Source organism: Tetrao urogallus (genome assembly GCF_951394365.1).
Source record: "Tetrao urogallus genome assembly, chromosome: Z".
NCBI classification, from domain to species: domain Eukaryota; kingdom Metazoa; phylum Chordata; class Aves; order Galliformes; family Phasianidae; genus Tetrao; species Tetrao urogallus.
This window is the reverse complement of record NC_136816.1, coordinates 23505503-23532795: the sequence shown is the minus strand read 5'-3', so window position 1 is coordinate 23532795 and position 27293 is coordinate 23505503. Positions and strand designations below refer to the sequence as shown.

At 41.3% G+C, this 27293-nt stretch overlaps 1 protein-coding gene across 1 annotated transcript in view; it reads left to right on the top strand.

Moving 5' to 3' along the window:
* CDC42SE2 (CDC42 small effector 2) overlaps positions 1–25693 on the top strand; it is a gene marked incomplete at both ends in the record, with an annotated part of 38928 nt that extends 13235 nt beyond the window's left edge. Inside the window, 2 exons of the mRNA XM_079548458.1 lie at positions 16227–16328; positions 25595–25693. Of these exons, the coding sequence (XP_079404584.1) occupies positions 16227–16328; positions 25595–25693 (201 nt within the window). The remainder of the gene's footprint in view (positions 1–16226; positions 16329–25594) is intronic.
* Positions 25694–27293: the final 1600 nt, after the last annotated feature.

Here is a 27293-nt window from a genome sequence, read left to right as displayed (position 1 = left end):
GAGTTCTTCTCTCACAGTAGTAAATTTATCATATTAGTGCAGGTGATCTGCAAAGTAAGGAGGAACTGGTTTGCCAAATAAATGGAATAGGAATTGCAAGATTTTCTGAACTGCATGAGCAGCCTGTGGAGTCTCTGAAAAACAATTGAATGTGTTTTTGATCCTACTTTGAGTCTGATAGTAAATTCTGAATAGTAAAAGTAAGTGAGACTTGTCGTTAACAAAATCTGTGCATCTTCTTGGTGTTACCAGAGGAATAAGGAACTACTGCTGCTACTTTTGATTACGTACTTTTTTTGAAAGAGTAGAATTTGACAAGAAAGCTAGTAATATGGGGCGTTTTCTGACTTGATGAAATGTGAGTACTTAATGATTGTTTACGCTCCAAGAGCTGTGGAATTGTGTCATGCCTCAGCTGGACTACAGAAAAGTGCCTGTACATGCTTAGCATTTTCCTTTCAGTTTGAGTTGGACAAAGCAGCAAAGACTCCTTTGCTTTGCTAGGGAAAGAGCACTGCTTGAAAGTGCTTCATTTTTCTGAAGTGCACTAGTGGGATCACCTTTCAAATGTGTTGAAAGGTGATTTCACTAGTTTTTTTCATTGCATGGATAGAATTGTATGGATAGAAAGCTATTTCTGCTTTGTGTAAGCTGTAACTCCTTTTTGCTTTGTCTTTATAAGTACAATTGAAGACTGGTTATGTTGTAACATATTCTGGGATGTGCTTGTTCAGGTGGTTTATCTAACACAAAGTAGACGAACACGTATCCAATACTGACAGTCAAATTTGGGAGCTTTTTGCTCATATGACTAAAAAGTAAGATGGTCACTGAAGAAATTTGTGATTCCACATTTATGAATACCTATCCCAACTCTGAAGATGAAGTGGGTGTTCTAGAGGCTGTGTGATGGCACTTCCATGCTGATGAGGTAACGGGTGAGGATGTCATTGGGATAGCAAGGAAAACTAATGATGAGTTCACACAGGTGAAAAATAGCATAGCAAGAAAATACCAGTGGAAGGATTGCCAGAAAGGCCAGCAATGTGTCTCATGAACCTGGCATATATAAAATTGTAGAGGAATTACTTCTCTTAGAAAAGGAATTACAGTAAATAAATAAATAAATAATTTTATTACTGTTGTAAGAAGTACGAGTACTTCAGTACTACTGGCAAACCAGATGAGTGTTTAGGTCTTATATTGCATACATACAAAATTGAACAAGTTACTTCTATTTTAGTATTGTCAAGTTTTGGAGATTATGTTCACAAAGCTCATGAATTTTCTGTGTCTTTAGGTGTTTATTCTTAAGAGTATAGTTATTAAGCATTATGGCTTTGTTTTTGATTTGTGGCTGCAGCAGTGGTATCACAGAATCATAGAATGGCCTGGGTTGAAAAGGACCATGATGATCATCCAATTTAAATCCCTCTACCATAGGGTTGCTGGCCACCAGACCAGGCTGCCCAGAGACACATCCAGCCTGGCCTTGAATGCCTCCAGGGATGGGGCATCCACAACCTCTTGGGCAACCTGTTCCAGTGTATCACCACCCTCTGAGTGAAAAGCTTCCTCCTAAAATCTAACCTAAACCTCCCTTGTCTCAGTTTAAAACCATTTACCTTTGTCCTATCGCTGTCAATTCTCATAAAGAGCCATTCCCCCTCCTGTTTATAAGCTTCCTTCAAATACTTGAAGGCCACAATGAGGTTTCCCCAGAGCCTTCTCTTCTCCAAGCTAAACAATCCCAGTTCTCTCAACCTTTCCTCACAGGAGAGGTGCTCCAGCTCTCTGATCATTGTCGTGGCCCTCCTCTGGACCTGTTCCAAGAGCTCTTCATCTCTCTTGTGCTGGGGCCCCCTAGTCTGGACGCAGTGCTCCAGATGGGGCCTCACAAGAGCTGAGTAGAGGGGGACAATCATCTCCCTCTCCCTGCCGGCCACCCCTTTTTTTACTGCAGCCCAGAACACAGATGGCCTTCTGGGCTGCAAGTGCACACTGCTGGCACATGTCCAGATTCTTATCTACCAGGACCCCTGAGTTCTTCTTTGCAGGGCTGCTCTCAAAGAAATCTTCTCCAGTCGTAAAAATACCTGGGATTACTCTGGCCCAAGTGCAGCACCTTGCTCTTGGCCTTATTGAACCTCATTAGGTTCTTATGTGCCCACTTCCTCTAGCCTGTCCAAATCCCTCTGGATGGCTTCCTTTCCCTCCAGTGTGTCACCTATATGTCTCAGCTTGGTGTCTAACTTGCTGAGAGTGCACTCGATTCCATTGTCTGTGTCGTTGGCAAAGATGTTGAAGAGCACCGGTCCCAGGACTGAGCCCTGAGGCACACCACTTGTGACTAATCTTCATCCAGATGTAGAATCACTGCGACCAGCCAACCAGTTCTTAATCCATCAAACAGTCCATCTTTCAGATCCATACCTCTCCAGTTTAGAGAAAAGGATGTGGTGAGGAACCGTGTCAACAGGCATTGCAGAAGTCCAGGTAGATGACATCCATTGCCCTTCCCCTGTCCACCTATGCCATCACTCCAGCCTAGAAAGCCACCAGATTGGTCAGGCAAAATCTGCCTTTGGTGAAGCCATGCTGTCTGTCTTGGATCATCTCTTCCTCTCATATATGCTTTAACATGATAACCAGGAGTGTCTGTTATGTGATCTTCCCAGGCACAAAGGTGTGGCTCACCGGTCTGTAGTTCCAAGTAATCCTTTCTCCCTTTCTGAAAAATGGGAGTAATGTTTCCCTGAAATTTTGCTCTCCTGACTCTGCTTTTTGCCAGGCCTTAAGTCCTCAAGATCACAGATTCCACCAGGGCATGATCACTGCAGCCCAGGCTGCCTCCAATCTCCATTAATCCACTTCCTTAATAATTTTTGTGGCTCTGCGCTGGACTCTTTCAAGCAGTTCCTTGTCCTTCTTGAACTGAGGGGCCCAGAACTGGACACAATATTCCAGATGCAGTCTCACCAGGGCAGAGTAGGGGAAGGATAACCTTTCTTGACTTACTATCACACCCCTTCTAATACACCCCAGTATGCCATTGGCTTTCTTGGTTACAAGGTCACAGTGCTGGCTCATGGTCATCCAACTGTCCTCCAGTTCCCCCAGGTCCCTTTTGCCTACGCTACTCTCCAACAGGTCAGTTCCCAATCTATACTGGTACCTGGGATTGTTCTTGCCCAGATGCGAGGCACTTGCCCTTGTTGTATTTCATTAAATTTCTCCCCTCTCAACTCTCCAGCCTATCTAGGTCTTGCTGGATAGCAGCACAGCCTTTTGGCTATCAACCACTCCTCCCAGTTTTGTGTAGTCAGCAAACTTGCTAACTATGTTCTTTGTTCCCTCCTCCAAGTCATTGATGAATGTATTGAATAGCACCAGTTTCAGTACCAATCCCTGAGGGACTCCACTAGAGACAAGCCTCCAACTAGTCTCCATGCCATGGACCACAACTCTTTGGCTTCTTCCATCCAGCCAGTTCAAAATCTTCCTCACTACCCCAGCATCCAGACCACACTTCCTCAGTTTAGATGTGAGGACGCTGTAGGAAATGGTGTCAAATGCTTTACTAAAATCAAGATAGACCACATCCACTGCTTTACCATCATCTGTCCACCTGGATATTTCTTCATAAAAGGCTATCAGGTTGGTCAAACATCACCTTCTCTTGGTGAACCCATGCTGACTGCTTCTAATGGCTCTCTTATTCTTGATATGTCTAGAAACAGCACCAAGGATAAGTTGTTCCATCATCTTTCCAGGGATTGGAGGTGAGGCCTACTGGCCTATAGTTACCAGGGCCCTCCTTCTTGTCCTTTTTGAAGATTGGTGTGACATTTGCTTTCCTCCAGTCCTCAGGCACCTCTCCCATTCCCCACAACTTACCAAAGGTGATGGAAAGTGGCCTAGCAATTGCTTCCACCAAGCTCCTTCAGCACCTGTAAGTCCTATTACTAAAAAAATGTCAGTGCTGTAACATCAGAAAATCCAGCTTCTCCTTTTGATGGCATTACTGGGAGTCATGTGCAGAAGCACTCTGAGAATATCACATGTCCCATTTTGTTGTCAGTAGTCACACGTAGATTACAACGTGCAGTATGAGTACTGCTTGGTAGCACAAACTGCAGTGTGTTAAGAGCTGTTATCTTCAGAAACGCAGGTGTTCTAACAAAGTGTTCTAGCTGGTGTTAGACATAGACTAGTGTTTGGTTTTGCATTGTGAGTACGACTGAGAATCCAATATCTGGTAGTGGCTGTTATGTTTATTTTAGTTTGTCTTAGCTCTTGTGCTTTCCTATAGTGGAGTTTGGGACATATATAATTCTGAGTTAGAGAATCAAACAGAGGGGAATATACATAGGAGTATTGAAGGCTTATATGTAATTTATGTAATGCATCATAGGGGACATAACAAGACTGCAAAGTTAGCCAGCTAACTCTAGGATTAGATCTTGGGGGATTTGCAAGCATGAAATTTAACTTCTTGATGAAAGAATTTCAAAATGCAGAATATTTAAGGACACGGAGTTGTGTTTGTTGATGAGGGTGATACTCACTTGGCTGAGCAGGGGGGGCTTTGTGTTGCAAGTCCTCTTCCTCTGGAGAAATGTAGCTCTCATCAGGCCACATCACCTTTTAAGTATTTCCTGTGTTCTTTTTGGAAAAGGTCAGCAAGTAAAATGAAAGAGTATAACACGGTACACATCTCAGTATGTTACTATCTCTGCTATGTTATCTAGGATTTGTTTTATTAAGAGCCTATTAAATATACCCAGAAAGCTTGCACTCTAATGTATCTTTACATCATTTGTTTAATCTACCTCTCGTTTTTTAACATTCTGATTTTGATCTCTGGGAAGAATGCCATATCTGTGTTTCAGCAAAGTCAGTTCCAGCCTATGTACTGTTCTGTATTCCTTCTCTTCATCACCATCTGAACTTGGAGAGTTGAAGAATAAACTGAGTAGGAAGAGACCTCTGGATGCTGCCGAGTGCAAGCCTCCACTCAAAGCAGTCAACCAGACCAGCTTTCTCAGGGCCATGATCATTTGTGTTCTGGAGATCTCTAGAAGTGGACATTCACATTTCTAAGTTGGTCAGGATTTGGTATGCTGCAGCTTGAGATTGTTGAATGTATCATAGTGTAGCTCCAAACCTGTCTTCTCTTACCATCTTCTTGGTAGTAGAAGACCAGTAAAACCACAAGCAGGCTTCACTTTGGAAGGCTGAACAAATGCGCTGTTTTAGTCTCTTTTTGTATGCCATATGCAGCAGTTCTGGATTCATTCCAAAAGCTGCAGTATTAAAATTTGTTTCCAGCTGTGGATTGCTAATAAGCACTCATTCCAAGCAATAGCCGATGTACGGCGAGTTATAATGCTTGTCAACTGCATGCAAAGCAGGTATTTTAAATGCTAAGATCTGATTTTTATTGAGATAATCACAAGCCTGTATCACAGATTTGTGCCTTACATTATGCCCTGTTGTTCATCTAGTTGATGAATGATCTGCTACTCTATAATCAGACAATGCAGTCTGAAGATGCTGTAGAAAAATGATTCCTGTGTTAGAAATAGAATATTAGATGATTGTGGTTTTTTATTAATTACATTAAAGAGGCATTGAAGTTGGTGGTAAAATGTGACCGCCAAATTCTGGGGAATGTATATAATCTTAAAATTGTGCTGGTGGGTATTATGAAAAGGAATGTGATTACTAGCTATGAAATGGATACAGATTTACTATATGACTGAGCTTCTGGAGTAGAAAAAGTTCCTTTTAATGTGTAAGCTAAACATTTCTTTAATGACCTATTGTCTACCGTAGTCATTTGACCTAATCTGGCAACTTTTCCTGTTTGCTTAGAAAATGCAGGCTACAATTGCCGGTATTGTCATCTGATGACTAACGCCATCATAATATAAGGGAATATTGTGTAAACAGATTAGAAGGCAGGCACCTCTAAAGATTAAAGGTGATGATATGCTGAATTTGCTTTAAAACAAGCAAACAAAAACAAACAAAAAGATGAAAGTGCTGCTTGACATAACAAAAAGCAATCCAGCCTGAGGTATTCGTTTACAGAATAGAATGATTTGTAAAGTTGTACATAAAATCAATGGCAATTTGGAAGATTTGACCTACTCCACTGTTTTAATTTGCCCCATACTTCTGTCTTATTCAAAATATGAACTGCTATTTCATTCACTTATTCAAAAGGCTGTTAGTTTTTTTCATTTTTTGTCTCTTGAGGCAGTTAGATGCCAAGCAATGTTGCCTAGATCCAGTGTGCTCTTGATATGAATTTTTTAGGTTCTGATTATAATGACTTAAGATTCTTCAAAACCTCTCTCCTTTCAACCCTTTGTCTCAGTTTCATAGCTGTCCTTTAGCTGGAGCAGTCATTCAGCACCCTGGCTTTTTGGAAAACTACAGGAAAGCTGACTCTGCTGGAGGCCTACGACTTATCTCTACTGATAAATAATTGGCATGAAAACATGTCCTGATTTCCTCTTGCTTCTCCTCTGTCAAAAACATAGTTTGTAAGATATGGAAGCAATCAAGACTCTAAGCAATCTGCTAGAAAATGCCAATGAAAGTGACTGAGAAAAATCTGCTCTTAATGGGAACAGGTTTGGCGCTTACAGTTAATGAAGACAACAGTGCTGGTCTGAGCATCATTACACCAGCCTTAGATTCTGATTATTAGTGTTTTACAGAATAAATCTGTCATTGAAATACAGTGATTTGGAGGAAGTAGCTAGCATTTTATTTATTTTATTAACTTAGTTATCCTTCTTTGTATTTCTCCTGTACAATAGAGAAATTGTTTTAAAGCATTTGAACACTGAAACTTTAATTCTTCATCCTTTCATCTTTAGAGGGTGAAGAGTGTCCTGCATTTCAGTATTGCCAGAAACAATTTATAGTTGATTAAAAAAAATGTTAAATGTTAAAACATTTAATATACACTATTGCTTGACTGGAATGTTAATGTTACCATGGATGGTGTGTCTTTAATTTCATCTGTCTAAGTATACTAGTAACATATTGTATGAATATTGGAATTAGCTGTGTATGTTGTGGGTTTAAAAAGCTGAAAAAAAGAAGGAAAATACTGCAGAAATCAGGGAGATGTTTGGAGGTGTTTGTTTTTTACTTTTTCAGAAATAACGTACTGGCTATATAATGACTACATGTCTAACTGTGAGCTTCATGGTACTACTTTGCTGTGTAATGATGCCAGTGCTAAAACTGAGAGTGTATCAGCATTTCTGCTTTGAATGCTTTCTTTCTGCTTGGTTTTGTGTGTGTGTGTTTTGTTTGTTTTTTGTTTTTTGGTTTTGTTTTTTGTTTTGTTTTGTTTTGCTTTGTTTTTTTTATTTTTTTTAAACACTGATCTCTAGGTTCCTCATAATGGAAAAAAGTATGGAGAAATGCATCCTAAAGAATAGTGCAATAAATAAATAAATGCAAAGGACACCCTATATCTGCAGTCCTTTTTATGTAGGGTTTGATGAATAATATTCTAAGACCTTTATAGCTGATTTTGATGGAGCAATACTGGGAACTCAGATACATCACTCAGACTATAGCTTGTTTTGAGAAGCACAGCCACCGTGCTGCTCTTAGGCACGGCCCTGTTAGTTTTGTTAGGTTGTGCTATGTTGTTTGTACTGGAGGATGCAGCTGTCCTACACACATCGGACTTTATTTGGGAGCAGAACAGCATGTATGTGGCAGAACGGAAAACCACCTCTTCACAGTGATCCAGTACTTATTATTCTGAGAGATTACCTAGTTCCTCTTGTGAATGAGCGTGTGTAGAATCTGCTGAGTGACATTGCACAGGGACTCCATTGCTTTTGCTGTTGGCTCTCTCTTAAAAGCAAAATGTACAGTGCAAGAAAGGTCAAAGTAGGAACAGAAAATGAAGGATGGTGTCTCTTCCAGTTTCTCCTCTAACAGTCCAAACTCCCCATCTTTAAATAATTGACTAGCTTGGCTTTGATTAAATCCTTTTCTTAGTTTTATATCTCAGTTTTTATCTTTGGCTTTTAGCAGAGTTCTGGAACACAAAGCTAGTAAACAGCTATTTCAAAGTATTTATGTCATTGGAAACTTTAGTAAATCACTTTGTTTTTAGGGTGAATATCTGAAATGCATATCTAGATTGGTATGGAAGAATCCAGAAAGCAAAGAAGCAGATTAAAAGAGCTTGCTTTTTTGCACTGCTTTAGCAAAAATTAACACTTTTGTGACTGGGACAGAAGTTCTCAAAAAAAAAAAAAAAAAAAGTATTGCCAATTGAGAGCTATTTGTGGCAGAAGGCCAACCACGATAGCCCTGATTCCCTGCCTTGATCTGACAGTTCCTGTTTCAAAAACAGTTTAGCAAATTGCATAAATTGCCTGTCTTAATTGCCCCTCTGTTCAGCATTGGATTTACGCACAGACCAACTCCTAGTCAAGAAAAACGATGCTCTTGTCAGGTAGAGAACTAGCAGTGCCTTCGTTGTTTGTATTTGTCATACCTAGCATGAGAATGGCGGCAGTGGAATCTGTACTGGGAATTATTTTAGTTTAGTTCACTTTATTTTAGTAGAGTTTGAGATTTTTATTATTTTTGTATGAAAGATGTGTTATTTCTAAATCCGCTAATGTGGCACAGATTTAAACATGTGGTTAAAATTATTATGATTCAATACATTCAAATTACCCTTCTGTTGCTTAAAAGCCAAGCCTGCAAAAAAATTGTAGTGGAGGCTAACTTGCTTCTTAGTGTACTAGAGGATGCCATTACAATCACTGAGATGTGATAATAATGTTACTGAACGGTCTGAAAAATGGCCCTCATGTTACGAAGACAAGCTTGAAATCTGTGCTAGTTACTAGTGTTTATGTTTTGAGTCATCTTCCTTCTTTGGAAAGAGGAAAATTTTGGAGGTAATAAATATAAGTAGTCATTTTCTGACCACAAAACCTTATTCAGCAGAGGAGCCCTTTAGGGCCTCCAGCTGGATCATTCACTTCTCTGTTGATCAGGATAAGTTTGCCAGTAGGGAGTCAGCAAGTGAATTTATTGAGTCTTCAACCACTCCTCAAAGTGGAATTAAGTGTTCTTTACTTATCTTCTTGCCAAGAGAGATAAGCCTATTTTTGACAGTAATCATGTAAGAAAAGAGAAAAAAAAAGTATATATTTTTTGGCCTTAGCGAGGCTTATGGGCCTGCAAGCCACCAGTGAGTGCTGCTGACTTGAAAGCCACCCCAGCAGGAGAATGTGACTTTAGCATCATGTGCTGCTGGGACATCCACTTTAAAGTGTACTGTATGAATACCTTGATTTCCACAACCTCCATTCCTTTCAAGGAATTAGTTTTTCAAAAATAGTCTAAAACTGTAGGAGAGACTGATAAAATGCTTGAGGACGGATGTCAGGAAGCTGAGATTTTTACTTTGCATAAGATGAGGCACCAAAGCATGGTGGGTTTTGCTGTTTTTTTTTTTTTTTTTTTTTTTTCCTTTTTCTTTTGCCCAATTATATATCAAGGCTGTTTTGAAGTTAAAATCAGTAGATGTTTCTCAGCGTATTCAGAAGAGTCTGTGAGGCGCAGGCTTTGCACTACAATGTCACTTCTTAACAGAGAATCCAGAATAACAGATTGTCATGAAGAACAATATAGATAGTCTTGTGCAGTAAGCAGTAATGATTATGAATTTGAACCAGAGTTGTTCTTTTGCTAATAATTAGAATGAAACAGAGAATTGTGTAAGAAAAGTGAAGGTGCATCACTTGCCATTTTGTGTACAAATCACTTTGTGTTGATTTAGATCTGGATGGAGGCTTGTTGCACAAAATTTTATGTATGTCACTCCAAAAGTAATGCCTCCTGTTTATTTCCATGGAAACTATGACAGATGTAAAGAACTGCTTAATAGTGCTAATACTAAAAAATTCTCAGCTACAAAACACTATTTTTCAACACAGTCACCACCATTAGCTATGCATTTTTGCCAGTGATGACCAAGGGCCTGTATGTTGTTCTTTTAACAGTCTGCACCAGCAGAAGTGACACACTCTCACCACTGTTGAAATACACCAGCCACCCCTCACAGTGCTCACATCCGCTCTTTGATCTCTGCCAATGTTCAACAAGCATCAGTGAATGTCAGTGGGTGCCGTTTTTTCTACATGGAGGAAGTCAGTGTCACACATTTGCTTCATCTGCACTTCCACAATGTAGTCTGATGCCATTTTATCAGACTGCCCCTCTGCTGCAGTCTGTCACATGACAACAAAATGTAACAGAATGTTGGCAGGAAGATTCAATCTCTGCTGCCATACCATCAACATCTGCCTCTGCTATGACGGAGCACCATAATATAATAGGAGGTATTACTTTCGGAGCAGCCCTTGTAGAGTGTAGGTCAGCTCAGCATGCTGTTTTCTTTCAAATTAACCTACTCCACAGTACATTTTTTAAAGCACAGGTAAATACTAAGTTACAGGAAAAAAATACCTTGTTATACAATATATAGTGTAGTATCTAGTTCTATAATGTGTATTTATATAAATTGTTTAATATAGCATTTCAAATACATGCACTGTGTATTTATTGCATAAAAAGTTATATGCATTGTGTATTTATTTCATATAAAATAAGCCAAAACTATATAGATGGAAATGCAGTTGTGAAAATTCTCACTGTTGCAGAGTTCAATATTAGTAGGGATAAAGTAAGTTCTATCCTTGCATTATGTTATTTTGCTAATGCTGAGAAATAATGGTAAAATGCTCTCCTACAGAAGGGGGAAAAAAAGAGAAAAAGAAACTAAAAACAACTGTTAGTTTTTAGAGAAAAATGATTATAGCAATATTTTATTATGTGAATTAAATACTGAATTTCATTTTCAGCATTCAGTGCAAAGGTGCAGTCTGTCTCTGTCACAGACTTATTTCTAGTGTAGGTGTTCTCTATTTTCTCCTCTAATACTTTTTGTTATGCTGAGGGAAGCAGGTTTTCTGTTGCTTAGTTTCTTACAGCTGACTTCACATTACTGAAATACTAAGACATAAAAAGTCAGTCCAACACATACATTTGGGTAAAAACCATTGCTGTGTGGGGATAAAAAAGTGTGGCCCTATCTTCTTGTGTATAAAATGGAGATAAAATGAAATGTGAGGTGACAGGAGAAAAGAACCACATGTCATAATTTCAATAAAGAGGTACTGCTTTCAGAAGCTGTGTGCATGTTTGTCGTGTAGCAGTAACTTAGCATCTCCTTTTAATTTCTTCAGTTCCTGCTGTGTATCACTTCGTGTTTGGAACTCATATTCCAAACCTGTACCCACAGCACCACCTCTAGCTGCTAGGGCCTGAGGTGGAGTCTTATGCAGGTCACATCAGTTAGGCTTTTGTGTGCATTGATTGGACTCTCTTTGAATGATATTCTGCTTGACTTCACTTGTGACTTGCTTTTAGCAACTTTCAGGAATGTAATTATCAACCTGCTATGGGTTTTGTGAGTGGTGTTATTTGTTGTTTTTTTTTAATGTGCTTTTTTCTTTGTATGCTTGATTGGCGTTCTTTTTTTTGAGAAGGCATGTCATGAAGGGTAGAGATGTATGCTTAACTGTGCAAAGAATAATAATTTCCAAAACTTTCCTGTGTGTCTGTGTGTAGGAAACCACAAAAAATATCCAAACTAAGTAGTGCAGGGTCTCAAATAGGTCAGAAAAGATCTGAATGCCACTTAGGCCCTATATACATCACATACGTACATACATACAGATACAGGCTAAAAAGTTGTCTGGAAATGTTGCAGTCGCTGTTATTGCCATCATTGTGAAATTACTTTACCTAGGGAAGTGTATCCCAACTTCTGGACAAAATTTGGAGGTGGTCAGAAAAGATAATTTCAGCAAAGGAGAATTAAAAGGAAACTGTGCATGCTCATCGATGGCAGTCACTTGTTGATTTATTTTTGTTTGTTGTTTTTATTATGTTTTTTAAATCAAAGTTTTGAGCTTCAATCATTAAGATTTTTTTCAACTATTAAAAAGATGCTTCAGTAAGGTGTTACCTAACTTCTGAAAAGAAGTTTTTAAAAAGCTTATGAGAAGTTTCTAGAAATGTGCAGGGTTAATATTTCAATGTGATGCAACAGTTCATGGCCTTCTGAATTCCAATCTTCTACAGCAAAAGAGGTGCTACTTTGTGTGGGTGCAAAGCATCAATCACAGCTTTAGAAGAGACATCAATTCTTTACTTCATTACTATGGCAGCTGAAATGTGATCTCATTACAGTGCATGTAGCATATGTGTTCAAAATGAAGCCACTGGGATGGGCCCACAAACAGCTCCCGTTCCTCTCAAACATTTAACACACAAGCCTGCACCTCTTCTACTTATTTTTAAGTATGATTTAATTCTTTTTGTGAGGCAAAGATTACGATCTGTGTACTTCGCAATGCAAATTCTGCAGATTTTTTTCAGGGGAACAATCTGAGTAAAGCCATTAAATGATGAATTTCATACGCCACTTCCAGGATCCCTCTACAAGTCTTCTTCTCTCATCTCACCTCCCTTGTGTTCCTTGCCATGCCATAACACCTTAGTAAAGAAGGAAATAAATGACTTCAGATAAGGCAAGAATCAAATATGAAAATTCAGTTATAAAATTTTCTTCAGCTTTTGATACAAAATCTTTCAGTAATTTAACCAAAACTAAGCAAAAAGATAACAGATACTTAGTAAGTATCTTACTGAGATACTTAGTAAATTAATCTTGGGGATTTCCCAAGAAAACATCCATCCACAGAAGTACAGAAACAAGAAAGAGGATGTCACTGCAGCTAGATTGCCAGAATTAGGGCACTTGCATGTTCAGTCAGGTTAATTGTCTATGGTATATGCGATGTTAGAGATGTGGATGGCTAGAATGGCTTTATCTGCTCAGACATGTGAATTGAACTGAGAAACAATCACAGAATAGGCACAAACGGTTCATAGATGGAAGGGAGCTATTCATGCTATCATCTTCTCAAGTGAAAGATGAATGTGCTGTCTCTTAGCTGCTTTCAAATTACACGTACTAGATTTACTGAAGAGTCAGTCTGTGTGTCTGAGCAATGGTACTGCATGTATATTTGCAGATGCAAGGCCTCAAAAAATGCTACAATAAAATAACACAATATAGACCTGACAAAAGTTGTCTGTAGTATTTTCTGTGAACGTTTTATACCCTTGCTATGCATGCTGCCCTACTGCTGTCTCCTGTGTTACATCCTTTGAAAAAAAAATGACTTACAGTCTTATGTCCCTTCCCCTGCACTCATCAGTCATTTCAGTTCTGACTTGGGCTGTGTCAACTACAGAAATAGCATACAGTAATAGGAGAGCAGTGTGGAGCAAAGCACTATTGAGAAACTGAGGCATATATTTCAGGTTCTGCTTCAGACTGGTTTGCCTGTTCCTCTGGCCTTGATGTCCATTAGCTGTTGGAGTACATCAGCTAGCCTTCCAGTTCAGGTCCTTCAAAAAAGCGTGTCTGGGATTACTCAGAAATACAAATTGAAGTGTGTAAGTAGGAACCAGCACAGTTCCTACTAAAGTATGCTCATAATGCGATATGGAACACTAATGTAAAGACAAACTGAAGCAAAAAATAATAATAGTAATAATAACAACAAAGGGAAAAAAAAAAAAAAAAAAACAGCCACCTAATACCATTTTGGTTTCTTTTAGAATCATAGAATAGCTTGGGTTGGGAGGGACTTTAAACATGGTTGAATTCCATCCTTCAAGCATTTAAATGTTTTTCCATTGATTCAGGATCAGGTCAGTGGGTACATGCTACAGTGTAACTGCCTGATGGCTTCTGTTAAGAAACTTGCCTTAGATATGAATCACGCTTGATGGCAATTTGCTAGTTCACTAGCTGATGAATACTGAAAATTATTTACAGCCGTTCTGGAGATCCAGTACTCCTTAATGCTGTTTCTGGCTCACTAGTGCTATTTGCGATGAAAAAAAAAAAAGGAAAATATAAGTGAAATTGTCCAAAAAAAAGAGCTTGTTTGTTCTCCACCCCCACCCCCCAGAAATAAAGAATGATCTGCAAGCTTTTGAGGTTTATCTGTGTTTGGCCTACATCAGACCCCATGTTTCCAAACTCAACTAAAACCAAGAAATCGCGGATGTATTGTTTAGGTGTGCAAGTGACTCATACTCTGGCTTTCTGTTTATTTGTTTTAAATTTAGGGGTGGGCACCTACAGGATACTTGAAATAATTTTAAGTGTTCTAATTGAGTGGCTTGTTTCACTTATGAGACTTTCTCTGTCAGAGTACAGTGTACCACAATATTATTTAAGTCCAGCAATGCATCTTTAGCATCATTTGTCCATTACACCTGCTGGGAATGCTCCTAATTCTGATCATGCTAGATTGGCGGCTCTCATCCAGTGTAACTAGAAACCTGCTATCAGGTCTTTCCTCCAAGTTAGTCGCTGCTTTACTAGCTGATGTCAAGCTGAGCTTAAGAAGTAGTTTGCTGTTTCTGTCAATGGCTTTGGTTTCCACACTGAAGTACTCACTCGTTGGTGGGACATGTTGATAAATCTTACTTACTTACTTACATCTTGATAAATTACTGCTCCTGGCTTTATGAATACTAATGACTTCTGTAGCTGAGACATCTCCATTTCCATAAACACTTTATCCTTGAAAGCCCTTAAACTACACAGAATTATAGCTATGGTTATTTTATTTTGTTGGTTTTGTCAATACACTGGGAGCAGAGAAATCATCATCAGTTTTGGCATAGATCAGCTTTTTTTGCTGTTTCTCTTAGAGTGTGTTAAGTGTTTCTTTTACCTGCAACCCCCCTTTAGGCCACTAATACTATAAAGTGAGATAAAGTGAAATCTCCTAAGACTTGTTTTAATAAGGATTAAGAGTGTTTTGTGCTTGCTGGCTTCACCCTGTGGTGGATTCTTGTAGTTGAGGGTCTGATTCATTAAGATTTAGTCTGTAGAAGCACTTCAAAAGTAGTTGGCTCACTCATGAGGCATGTACCTTTCTGGCTTGAGTCAGAGTGGTCTTATGATCATAGTACGGATTAGGAGTGGACATCCCACTAAAATGAGACCAAGTGGACTTTAGGACAGTGGGAAGCTTTTAATTGAGCTCAACTAATTTGTTAGCTATTATACTGTATTTTAACATACCTCAAATTGAAATATACATGTTGTGCTTTTTGGCTATTATTTTTTTAAATACACCATATAGACAAGTGGCAGCTGCATACTGTAATGCTTTGCTCTGCTTAAGGTCTGCTCTGCTTAAGGTTCTGATTGTGGCCTAAGAAATGAGGACAAGGTATTCTGTTTTCTTCCTTTATATGCAATATTTGGCTGGAGGCAAACAGCCCACATAGCTTTAATTAGAGGAAGTCCTTACTGCTTCTGATTTTTAATTTGCATATTTTTATATTAATAAAAGTTGAAGCCATGACTCTGAGAAGAGGGAGGCAGAGTTAAGCAGTTCTTTCCATAAAACTCTCAGAACAGAAATTGGCGTATCTCTAGGGTACAGTCTAGCTCACTGCCTCACTACCCTCTGCACCCCTTCAGCTCACATTCCACATGAGAAGTGTAAGTTACCTCAGTGTATGAGGTTCAGTAGGGATATTATAGTGGTTGATGCCAATTGAGACATTACTGTATTATTCTACTATAGAATGAGTGACCCAAGTTCCCATGACATGCTGCTGAGAAGTTCTATAAGTTAGCTACTTTGTATGCCCTGATAATGCTCTTATATGTTCTGATAATGATCCTTAATTCTCATTTTGAATAACTAAACGTCAAATTTGGTCCATCACATCATGATTAAATGATGGAAAAATGGATGGATAGAAGTTGCTGTATGAAACATTGCAAATATTGCTTAACCAACACTTTGTTAACCTAAGTGCTTAGGAATGGTATCAGTGCTGGTCTAATGATCTTCTAAAGATACCCTAAGTGAAAAGAATGGACCATATTACCAATGTTTAGATTAACCTGGGAATTCAGACTTTCCTTTTTAATTTCATGAGAACGTCTCATGGTGTATGGAACACCCCATGTATAGTTTATGTTTACGACACATCCTGGTTCTGCCTTTTAAATTAATCTCAGCTAGATTGTTTCTTTATCTTTCTTCCAGAAAAGACGACGACGCATAGATCGAAGCATGATTGGGGAGCCAACAAACTTTGTTCACACAGCTCACGTTGGATCGGGAGACCTATTCAGTGGAATGAATTCGGTAAGCATCTGTGGATGAAGATATTTCATCTTAGACAGGGTACAGGAACATTGTAAGAGGCTAAAGCAATGAAGAATGATTCTCTAATGAATTGTGACAGGGAGGCTCTGTGTAAAACTGAAGAATAACTACTAGTGTGTTAATTCCAAGCCTTAGTCACTCGCATTTTAGATTATGAGATCCTGTAGTTATTGACAATGTCCTGGTGGACGACAGGTTGGCCATGAGCCAGCAGTGTGCCCTCGTGGCCAAAAAGGCCAATGGCATCCTGGGGTGCATTAAAAAGAGCGTGTCCAGCAGGTCGAGGGAGGTGATCCTCCCCCTCTACTCTGCCCTGGTAAGGCCTCATCTGGAGTACTGTGTCCAGCTCTGGGCTCCCCAGTACAAAAACCAGGGATCTCTTGGAAAGAGTCCAGTGGAGGGCCACAAAGATGGTGAAGGGCCTGGAGCATCTCTCCTATGAAGAAAGGCTGAGTGAACTGGGTCTGTTCAGCCTTGAGAAAAGACGACTGAGAGGGGACCTGATCCAGGTTTCTAAATATATGAGGTGTGGGGGCCATAGTGGTGAGGCCAGTCTCTTTTCAGTGGTACGTGGAGACAGGACAAGGGGAAACGGACATAAGCTGCAGCACAGGAAGTTCCGCACAAATGTGCACAAGAACTTCTTTACGGTGAGGGTGGCGGAGCACTGGAACAGGCTGCCCAGGGAGGTGGTGGAGTCTCCTTCTCTGGAGATGTTCAAGACCTGCCTGGACGCCTACCTGTGCGACCTGGTGTAGGGAACCTGCTTTGGCAGGGGGGTTGGTCTCGATGATCTCTGGAGGTCCCTTCCAACCCCTACAATTCTGTGATTCTGTGATATTGCAGTCTATCCATGAGCGTTGGTCATGGTTATGTGATTTGTAGCTCACACCGCACAAAAGGCCCAGGAGAAGGGTTTATGGGTGCCACAGCCACACTGGGTGCAAAGAGCACCGGGTCTCGTAGGGCACAGTGTGTGTAGGGTGTGAGCGTGAAGGATGAACCTCGGAAAGGACAGACCCTGGGAACAACGCGTGCTTCTGCGTTCTAATCTTTTATTGGAAACGCGTAAGCCCCGCTAGAGGCGCCGGGGGCGCCGCCTCTTGCAGGGCGGGGGAGCGCGCTGGGCGCTGCCGGCCCTCCTCTTCGTGGGGCGCCGGGCCCCCCCAGCCGAGCGCTTCCTGCCCCGGCCGCGAGCGGAGGGGCCGCGGCTGCGGCGCTGACCAGAGGGACCGGCTTCCTCGGGACCCGGCTCCTCGCCAGGATGTGTGCCCAGGGCCCCGCTGGACGTGCCGGGGAGCTCCTCTGCGTCGGGACCCGCGGAGCTGCCGGAGGGCACGGCGCTGCGAGCGACGGTGTCTTGCGGGGAGGCGGCGGGACCGGACGGGGCCGCGGGGCCGTCCTGCTGCTCCTGGGCAGCGCTGGGATCTTCGACGCCCAGCAGCCTGCGGGCCGCCTGGCCGCACCGGCTCTCGATAGCGGTGATGAGGCCGTGGACGAGCGGTGCGGAGCTGGGTCCTAGGGCGTGCTCTGTGCACTCCACCAGGACGTCCCGGTCCGGCCCCACCTGGCACAGGAATGCCAGGATCATGCTTTTGAGCCAGTTGATCTTCCACCATCGCAGCTCCCCGTTGCGGCGCAATTCTTGCTCCAGCCAAGGCAGCACCGGGTCGAGGATGTCTCGATGGACTCTGAAAAGTGCTGCCCACTGCTCCGGCAGGAGGCCGCCCACTCGCTCCGGCTCCTCGGCCATGGGCTCCGGGGACAGCGGTGGAAGGGGTGGCAGAAGTTCCTCCTCGCCGTCAGGGTCAGTGGCAGCGGTGGCGCCGAAGCCGGCGGGCACCGGCAGTGCGGGCGGGGAGACGATGCAATCCACGAACTGATTGTCTCCCCGCACAGAGACCCGGATGGTCTGCATGGCCGAGCGGCAGAGCGGGCAGCTGTCCCTCAGCCTCGCCCACCGCTGGATGCAGCCAAGGCAGAAAGTGTGATTGCACGGAATCACACAGGCCGTGTCCTGCCGCACGTCGCGGCACACAGGACACATCCATGCCTCTTCTGCAGCCATGGTCTTCTCGCTGCAGGGGCTGGGAGAACCGAGGATGACGAGCTGTTCTCCCTCAACGCAGCCGCAGAGGTGCTGTCTGCCCTGCAAGAGGAAGGAAGGTCACGGTCACTCGCTGTGCCAGGGTGTGCGAGTCCTCTGCACAAAGCCCTCCCAAGGCCACGACTGGGCCTTCTCGTGCTCCCCGCTGGCACAGGGCCAGGCTCCCCACGGCTGCCCCGAGGGACCCAGGTGTCCCCGCACCACTCACCTCCGCTGCTGCGGGTGCGCTCCGTAGGGGCCCGGCTGCCTGCACTAGGCAGGGCCGGGGAAACAGACGCGATGCTGCGGGGTCAGGCACTGAGATGCTGCGAGCAGCCCCAGGCACGACCCAGCACAGCACAGCCAAAACCTTGCTCGACCTCCAAGCCTCGCAGAGCTGCTCAGCACGGTCCAGGAACGAGCCAGACTGAGCCAGGCGCGGCCGGCACCCCACTATGAGCAGTGAGGGCAAGGCTGTCACAATCCGTCACCCGGCGATGTCACAGCCTGTTGCTCGGTGACATCACAGAATCATCCGGATTGGCAAAGACCTCCAAGATCATCAAGTCCAAACTTTAACCTAGCACTTCCAAATCTACCACTAAACTATGTCCCTAAAGACCACATCTACATGTCCTTCAAGGCTGGGGACTCATTTTCTTACCTGTCCAGGAAGAAAAGACATAGTAAAATAGCTTCTCCTGAAAGGCAAGCAAACAAAAAAGTCATAGGCACGAATTGGCCAACAGCAGTCACCAGCACTGAGAGGAGACATAAAGAATGTCATTTTAAAACAGACTTACAGGGCATGGTCTCCTACTCCGTAATGCCAGCTCGATGTCAGTGTAGTCCCACTGTCCAGTCTCACAGCAGCTTCATTCCTGCACAGACAAACTGTCTTACACATTTTGCACATTACAGTTTCTCGAAGATAGATGGTGATACATATTAATATAAGTTTTCAAGGAGCACAATGGTGAAATGCTTTACACAATACAGCGTCAGATAACAATTGTCAGTTCCAGAAGGATTATACACTGATAGGTGTTCGCTTCATTAATTACATGTGCATGCATATGTAGCCTTCCATATCATGCTGTAAGATGGATGCATCTGATGATCACTTATCATGCACTTTGAGCAACATGGTCCAAACATAAACATGTACATTAGTGGGAAATTTGAATAGAACAGCTATCCTGTAGGCTTTGGTCCTCTCACCTGTACGTCTACCCAAGCTGTGCAATTTTATGGGAAATCAGAGCAAGCCTTGAGTTGCTTAACTTTTGGAAATCTTGCCATAGCAACTTTAGGAGGAAAGACTGAAAGGGGGAGGAATGGAGAGAGATTGCCAGTCCTGGATCTAGCGTCCGACCTGCCAGTGGGGTGTCAGGCATGGAGGGAAAGGGCCCCCCTTAGACTTGTACACGTGCTTACCTATAGGCCCGAGTACCCAGTGCTTTTGGAGCCTTCTCTTGCCCCAGTTCCAGGACCGGTTGAGACACCTATCAAATCAAGAGAAACTGTCAGCTGGATTGGGCTGCTAGGACTGAAGTTTCTCAGGAGTGGCAACATAATGGTGAATTATCTTTGACTTGGTGGGCACGTGAAACGGCTAGGAGGAGATACAAAATAGAGATGAACTCAGGACTGAAAAGTGGAGGTGAACATGAATGATATCCACCCTCAGCAAGTTTGCTGATGATACGAAGTTGGGAGGATTGGCTGACACGCCTGAAGGCTGTGCTGCCATTCAGCGAGACCTGGACAGGCTGGAGAGCTGGGCAGTAAGAAACCAGATGAGGTTCAACAAAAGCAAGTGTGGAGTGTTACACCTATGGGAGGAATAATTGCATGCACCAGTACAGGTTGGGGGATGAGCTGCTGGAGAGGAGCTCTGCAGAGAGGGACCTGGGTGTCCTGGTGGGCCAGGTTGGCCATGAGCCAGCAGTCTGCCCTCGTGGCCAAAAAGGCCAATGGCTTACTGGGGTGCATTAAAAAGAGCGTGTCCAGCAGGTCAAGGGAGGTGATCCTCCCCCTCTACTCTGCCCTGGTAAGGCCTCATCTGGAGTACTGTGTCCAGTTCTGGGCTCCCCAGTACAAAAAGACAGGGATCTCTTGGAAAGAGTCCAGCGGAGGGCCACAGAGATGGTGAAGGGCCTGGAGCATCTCTCCTATGAAGAAAGGCTGAGTGAACTGGATCTGTTCAGCCTTGAAAAAAGACGACTGAGAGGGGACCTGATCCAGGTTTCTAAATATATGAGGTGTGGGGGCCATAGTGGTGAGGCCAGTCTCTTTTCAGTGGTACGTGGAGACAGGACAAGGGGAAACGGACATAAGCTGCAGCACAGGAAGTTCCGCACAAATGTGCACAAGAACTTCTTTATGGTGAGGGTGACGGAGCACTGGAACAGGCTGCCCAGGGAGGTGGTGGAGTCTCCTTCTCTGGAGATATTCAAGTCTCGCCTGGATGCCTACCTGTGCGACCTGCTGTACGGAACCTGCTTTGGCAGGGGGTTGGACTCGATGATCTCTGGAGGTCCCTTCCAACCCCTACGATTCTGTGATTCTGTGTAGCAGATGTTGTATATACTGTGCAAACTGTGTGTAGAATACCTCTGAAAAACTCATTTTGATGGCATGTGCAAAGTAATATAGAGGAACATTTTGAGAAGTACTAGAGTTATTTAGAAAAAAAATCTTCTAAACATGTCTCATAATTCAAGTTAGATTTCTTAGCTTAAATGCTTTAAAGTATTTTAAACGTAATTTACATGAAATTCCAGTTCACCATATTTTATGGTGCACAGACATATTTTTGTGTGTGCTTGATGAGACTGTCTATATTTTGTAACTCTATTTGCAACGTGAATTATTTCCAGAGCAAGCAGTTATGTCACAAGCAGAGTTTTATGGCTTCCTGTAGATTCTTGAAGGACTAAATATTTTTTCTCCCTGAAAGTGAAAAACAGAGGCTAAGATTGATAATGAAAATGAGCTTACAAGGATATATTTTGTCTTCACAACCATATTTTATGTGAAACATCAATCTATTTTTAAGGTCAATAATTACAAAAAGGGGTGATATTTAGATGAATAAAAATATTTCTCAACCTAAGTAATTATTTTAAAAGGAAAAAACTTCTTTTGAGATGGTGGATTTTAGGAAAGAGGAAGAATGACTTCTGTCAGAGGTATTAATGTGGAGAGCAGAGTTGAATGAAAAAGGTCAGTTTAAATGTAGGAAGCTGAGGTCAATAGTTTGCAGCTTACTGTGATTAGAAAAAAAATTTAATTTCATAGCTGTTAGGGAAAGGCAAAGCTAGTATATCTGACGTGACTAACAAAATGCTAGGTTTTCCCTGAAACTAGATAATGGAGCAGAAATTATTTATACTAAATCATCAGTAAGGTAAATGGACAAACATAGCTACAACTTGATAAAATTCAATTAAAGCTGATGATCTATTCAATAAATAATAAATGCATTGTGATTTTAAATAATGAAGTCAGTGATCCATTTTTCTTAAATTTCTCTTATAAGCATGGCTGTTTGCTCGTTAAATGTTTTCTCTCTCCCGTGTGAGAACCTTCTTCATTCTCACATCTGAACCACCTGTTGGGAGCTTTGCTGCCTGAAGCTTCGCTCTTTCACATCAGCCTTTCTCCCACGTGCCCTCAGCCTTGCCTAGTATGCTTAGTTCATCTCCAGATAATATTTCATGATTGCTGTTGCTACATAGACTTTTCCATTTTGAACATTATAACTGGGCATATCTTTCACTTTTTTTTTTTTTTTTTTCACTTTTTTCAATGGCCAGAGGAATATTTTCTGATAAAAGAAAGAGACTGTATACAAAAAATAATCTTCAGAAGCAGAAATCTCCAGTTCTAACATCACCTTTTTTTTCTACCCCTTCTTTGATGATTTACTGGGGTAAAATTGCATCCAGTCTCCTTGCTTATTCTTTGCAGTTTTATCCCCAAGGTCATGGTGGCATTTCCACTTGTTTTTCTACTATTTAACATCCTCTATGGTAGAGGCATTATACTCCTTTGTGAGCCTCCTCCAGTTTTATTAGCTTTTTGCCATATAACTTTGATTTTTCAATAAGTAGCTCATCTGTGCCTTTTCTTCATCAGAGTTGTTCTTCATTCCCTTGTACTTCTGAGTGCAGTAGTATCCTGGTTACTGAAATACTTAGATTTTTTTGCCTTCTGTGTTAAGAGCCTTGCTCGTTTGTGAAATTAGCATTATATGTTTGTGAAATAAGCATTAACAGTAGTGAATTCTTACTTTCTCATGTCTGTCACTCTTCTACTATTTTTTTTAATCTTTGTATTGCACAATGGAGTCTTCTGCTTTATTTTTTGTCATTGTATTCCTCAGTTTAGCCTTTAATTTTGCATATTTCTTCCTTCTCGTAATTTTCCTTGCATTTTTTCTCAAGGACCATCTGTGCTATTTCCTGATCCTGAAAGTGAGCATATGGAGAAAGAAAGAAAGAAAGAAAGAATATAATGAGAGAGAAAAGCACACAGCACGTTTTATGATATTTAGTTGGTGTGATCCTCTTCTCCTTGCAAAACCTTTAAATCCTTATCCTACCTAATTACATGTAAGAGGCAAAAAAACAAACAAACAAACAAACAAAAAACATTGCTTTATGTCGTCCGAGTGGCATCTTTTTAGGGGGAAAAAGAAAAAAAAAGCTTGTTCTTGTAGCTCAGGCTGCCTCAAAAGGAAAGTGCTTCAGAAGGAGTACTACCTTGTAAGGTGGATTACTAGACCTGGCTTTTTTGACAGTTTTTAATATTACATTTCTCGCATATAAGTTTTAACACACAAGGTAGCCACTGAATCAAGATTAAACTTGCTGGAGACTTTTTATATGCAACAGCCTCTGTATTTTAGAGTGATAGTTCCTAATGCACTCCTAAAAATATCTGTATGTATCATTCAAGTACCAGAGAGATTTCTGAGTCCTTCTTCTAAAGGTTAGAGTAAAATCTACTCTTCCGCCTTGGAGTTTGTGTTGATTCCTCTATAGTTTTGAAGGAATGTAGGCAAGTTGTTTGTTCAGAGAAGGGCAACAAAGCTGGAAGGGGTCTGGAACACAAGCCTTATGAGGAGCATCTGAGGGAGCTGGGATGTTCAGTCTGGGAAGGAGGAGGCTCAGAATTAGGGCTCTAAACAACTATCGGAAGGGAGGTTGTAGTGAGCTGGGGATCATCCTCTTCTCCCATGAAACCAGTGATAGGACTAGAGGGCATGGCCTCAGTTTGCTCCAGGGGAGATTCAGATTTGACATTAGGAAATAATTTTCTGAGAGTGGTCAGGCGCTGGAATGGGCTGCTGGAGGAGGTGGTGGAGTCGCTGACTCTGGAGGTGTTCAAGAAATGTTTAGGCATTGTACTGAGTGTCATGGTTTAGTGGGAAATACTGGTGACAGGTGGATGGTTGGACTGGATGATCTTGGAGGTTTTTTCCAACCTTCGTGATTCTGTGATTCTGTGGTTATAAGTTGTCAATCTGGAAAGTAACATGCCCTGGGGATGGTTTCCAGCTCTTTTTCTCTAGAGCCGGAGGTCATTCAGATTAAATGGATCCAGTCCTTAAGATGTGCATACAATGACATGTATATTAGATATATTCTGGGGAAAATAACATTCTAATTTATTTTGTTCTAATGACCAACAGAATGTGCCAAATGAAGAAGATGATCAACTTGATTAGATGCAAAAATTTTCAAACACCCTATGAATATCGTAGCACTCTCTTTCACTGAGTCAGTGATGTCAGACCTGCTCAAGTATTGACTCTGAATATGTAGCCCTGCAGGAAAAATGTAGTATAATATTGCTTTGCTGCAGCTTCTTCACCATTGTGAGCAAAGCACTAAGGTAAAAAATACTGTGCTGCTTCAGTGATTTTTTAAAAAAAAAAGGTTTTTTTTGGTCAGCACTGCAATACGTAATACTTTTGAAGACAAAGACCCGTTTTAGACACTTTTTTCATGCTGACTTGAGAAACAGCATGCAGCAAAAAGTTGTGCTGAATTCATTTTGTATGCATACATTTATTTTGCTTTGCTGTGAAAAAGAATATACTTTTGCTTTTGTAGATGGGGAAAATATTATGCATGCTGCTTAGCTGTATTAAAGCCACACTGGACAAATAAGTCTTTCCGGTGTTGTTCTGAGGTCTCTGGTGAAGGAGCTGTGCATGAAAGAGTTGCAAGTGGCATCCTGCAGGCTCCCTGATGCAAGTTCATTTTCAGAAGCTGTAGCCTTAGATGCACATGTTACTTTGTGCTTGTTGTGTAGTTGTTACGCATGCTCTGGTGTGCAGACAGAAAAGGGACTGTAAGGTTGGAGACGTCTTCCTGTAGTTGAGAGATAATTAATTTGCCTTCTTCACAGCAGGAAAGAGCTATGGATTCTCTTTCTTATGTTGATAAAAGTAATGAGAGCCATTCCTTTAAATTAGTTGTTTCCAGACTAATTGGTAGTTCAGTATGATTTAAATACTTTGCCAGTTACAGGAATAATATTGAGTAAGTGAAGTGGGACATGCTTTTGCATAAATGGATAAGTAAGAAATTTTCCATACACCACGAGCTCTTGGTTGATTTTAAAAGCATTTTTTATTATTATTATCTGAAGCTACTTATGTACTGTAGGTGTTATCCCAATGTTTTATAAGTTGTCTATTCTACTTTTTAATGTAATGGTGCTAACTTCACTGGCAAATCAATTGGCAAATAATGTTTCTCATGTAACAAACTAAATTAGAGTTTGTCAGCTGGAGTGGAGTTAGATATCAGTACAAGATTTGGTAGATTTTCTTGAGTACTGACATGGTTCAGTGAAAACCTGAATTTAACCTGAAGTTAAACCTGAAGTTTTCTTTGGGGGTGAGGAAAAAACTTCTACTCAGAACCAGTTCTTTAATCTCTCCTGCTGAGCTACCTTCAGCACCAAAAATTCCTGCAAGCCTGCACTGCATATCTCCTCACGGAAAAGTAATGTAGCTTTAATGGTATAAAAGAGCTCTGGAAAACCAATCCAAAAAGAAAACTGGAAGCAGGAAAATACCACAGTTCACTTCTAACTGCCTGTCTTGTTCTCTTTGCTTCATTTACCCTTTGTCCTCCAGGTGAGCTCAATTCAGAACCAAATGCAATCCAAGGGAGGCTATGGAGGTGGCTTGTCTGCAAATGTTCAGATGCAACTTGTAGATACAAAAGCAGGATAACCTTGGGGATATCTTTCTAGTAAGTATTGATCTCTACTTTTTTGGCATTATTAGATTAGTAGGGAGGAACATTCTTCCACGTGCCACAGTTATCTCCTTATAAATAGCCGTGTGCCTTACGATGCATGACTTTAAAATGCACTCCTGATTTTTAAAAAGCAGTACTGTGTGATTGTGTTTGGCTTTTTTTAATATAATGAACAAGAGATTGTCCTGACTGCATCCTGATGTCTATAGATCTTTGCAAGTAAAGTTAGTGTAACACATCAAAGAAGAATTTGATTACAGTAACATTTTTACAATATCTATGGTTCATTAATTTAATTAACCATGTTATGTGTGGTGTTAAATCACTGAAAACTAACGTTATGGTAGAGTGGTCACTCAGAAGGTTCAAAATTTAAGTTTAACATGTTTTCTGTGTTACAGGTTAATGTGAGTTTCTACATCTTCTTTCCTGTGTCCTCTCTTTTGCCTTGGTGACTGCTTTCTGTGTTCATGAAAAGAGAGAAGTAATGGCTTATTGTTCACCCTTTGTGATCACTCCAGTGAAAAGTTGCTGCTCTGCTCTGATGATGCCATTTTTCAGATTGGTCCAACTGTGCCTTTCAATGGCATGCACACATTGGCCTCTACCAGTACCATGGACTTGGAGCTTTTTAGGGTTGTTTTTAGGTTATTGTTTGTTTTAAGGCAAATGAAAGCACCAGCCCTTAGCTTCCCTCACCCCTCACAAATACTAATGCACAGCATTGTGTTGCTTTTTATTCTTTAAATCTTTTTCTCCACTCATGTAATTTAGAAATGATTGAGTTTCCAGTAATGTTTTTAATCACTCGTTGTTCATATCAGTTTTTGAAAGGTCTGGGACCTGCAAGCACAAATGATTATTTGTTACAAAATCAGCAGAGTAGATGACTGCATGCTTTGTGAGGTTGCTTTGTACGGTGGCCTGTTTGGTGCCAGAAAAAAAACTGTGTATTGCAGACTGATGATACTGTTGCTGGTGAAGAATTACGCTGTGACACAAGTCATGCCTGTTTCTGAAAAAGGACTTGTAACTTAGCTGCTTCGGAGTTATGTCTTTATTTTAGTTTTTATCCAGCGGGTCTTGAAATAATAAAGAGAAAGCTTGCATTCATAAGGCATTTGTTGTAAATGTTCGGTAAACCAGTGTAGTACCGTATCTCAGTGTTGTGGAAGCGCTTTAAACTATTTAGAAAGCATCATGTTTGACTGCTTCTTTTTCTTTTTACAATTTTTCTTGATTTTAGGCTGTGTGGTCATTTCCAGTGGCAGCATGTCAGACTGCCTGCAATATTAGCTGAAACGTTTAGTAGACCTCTCTAAGTAGTTGGCTGTTTCTGTGTACTAAATATTTAGGGGCCATGGAAGTTGCTAAGAGCAACATACTAATCTGGCAGAACAGATGCCAGTGAAAACAACATACAGGGTGACTTTTTACTAAGTCAGTAAAAAGCCTTTTGCTCAGGTTCCAAAGCATGTTTCTTTCACACGTTGTGAAACTTGTATTTTAATATTGCACTGTTTTCTGTATCTTATCTCTGTAAATGGTCTCTTTTCCTTCTTGCTATAGTTT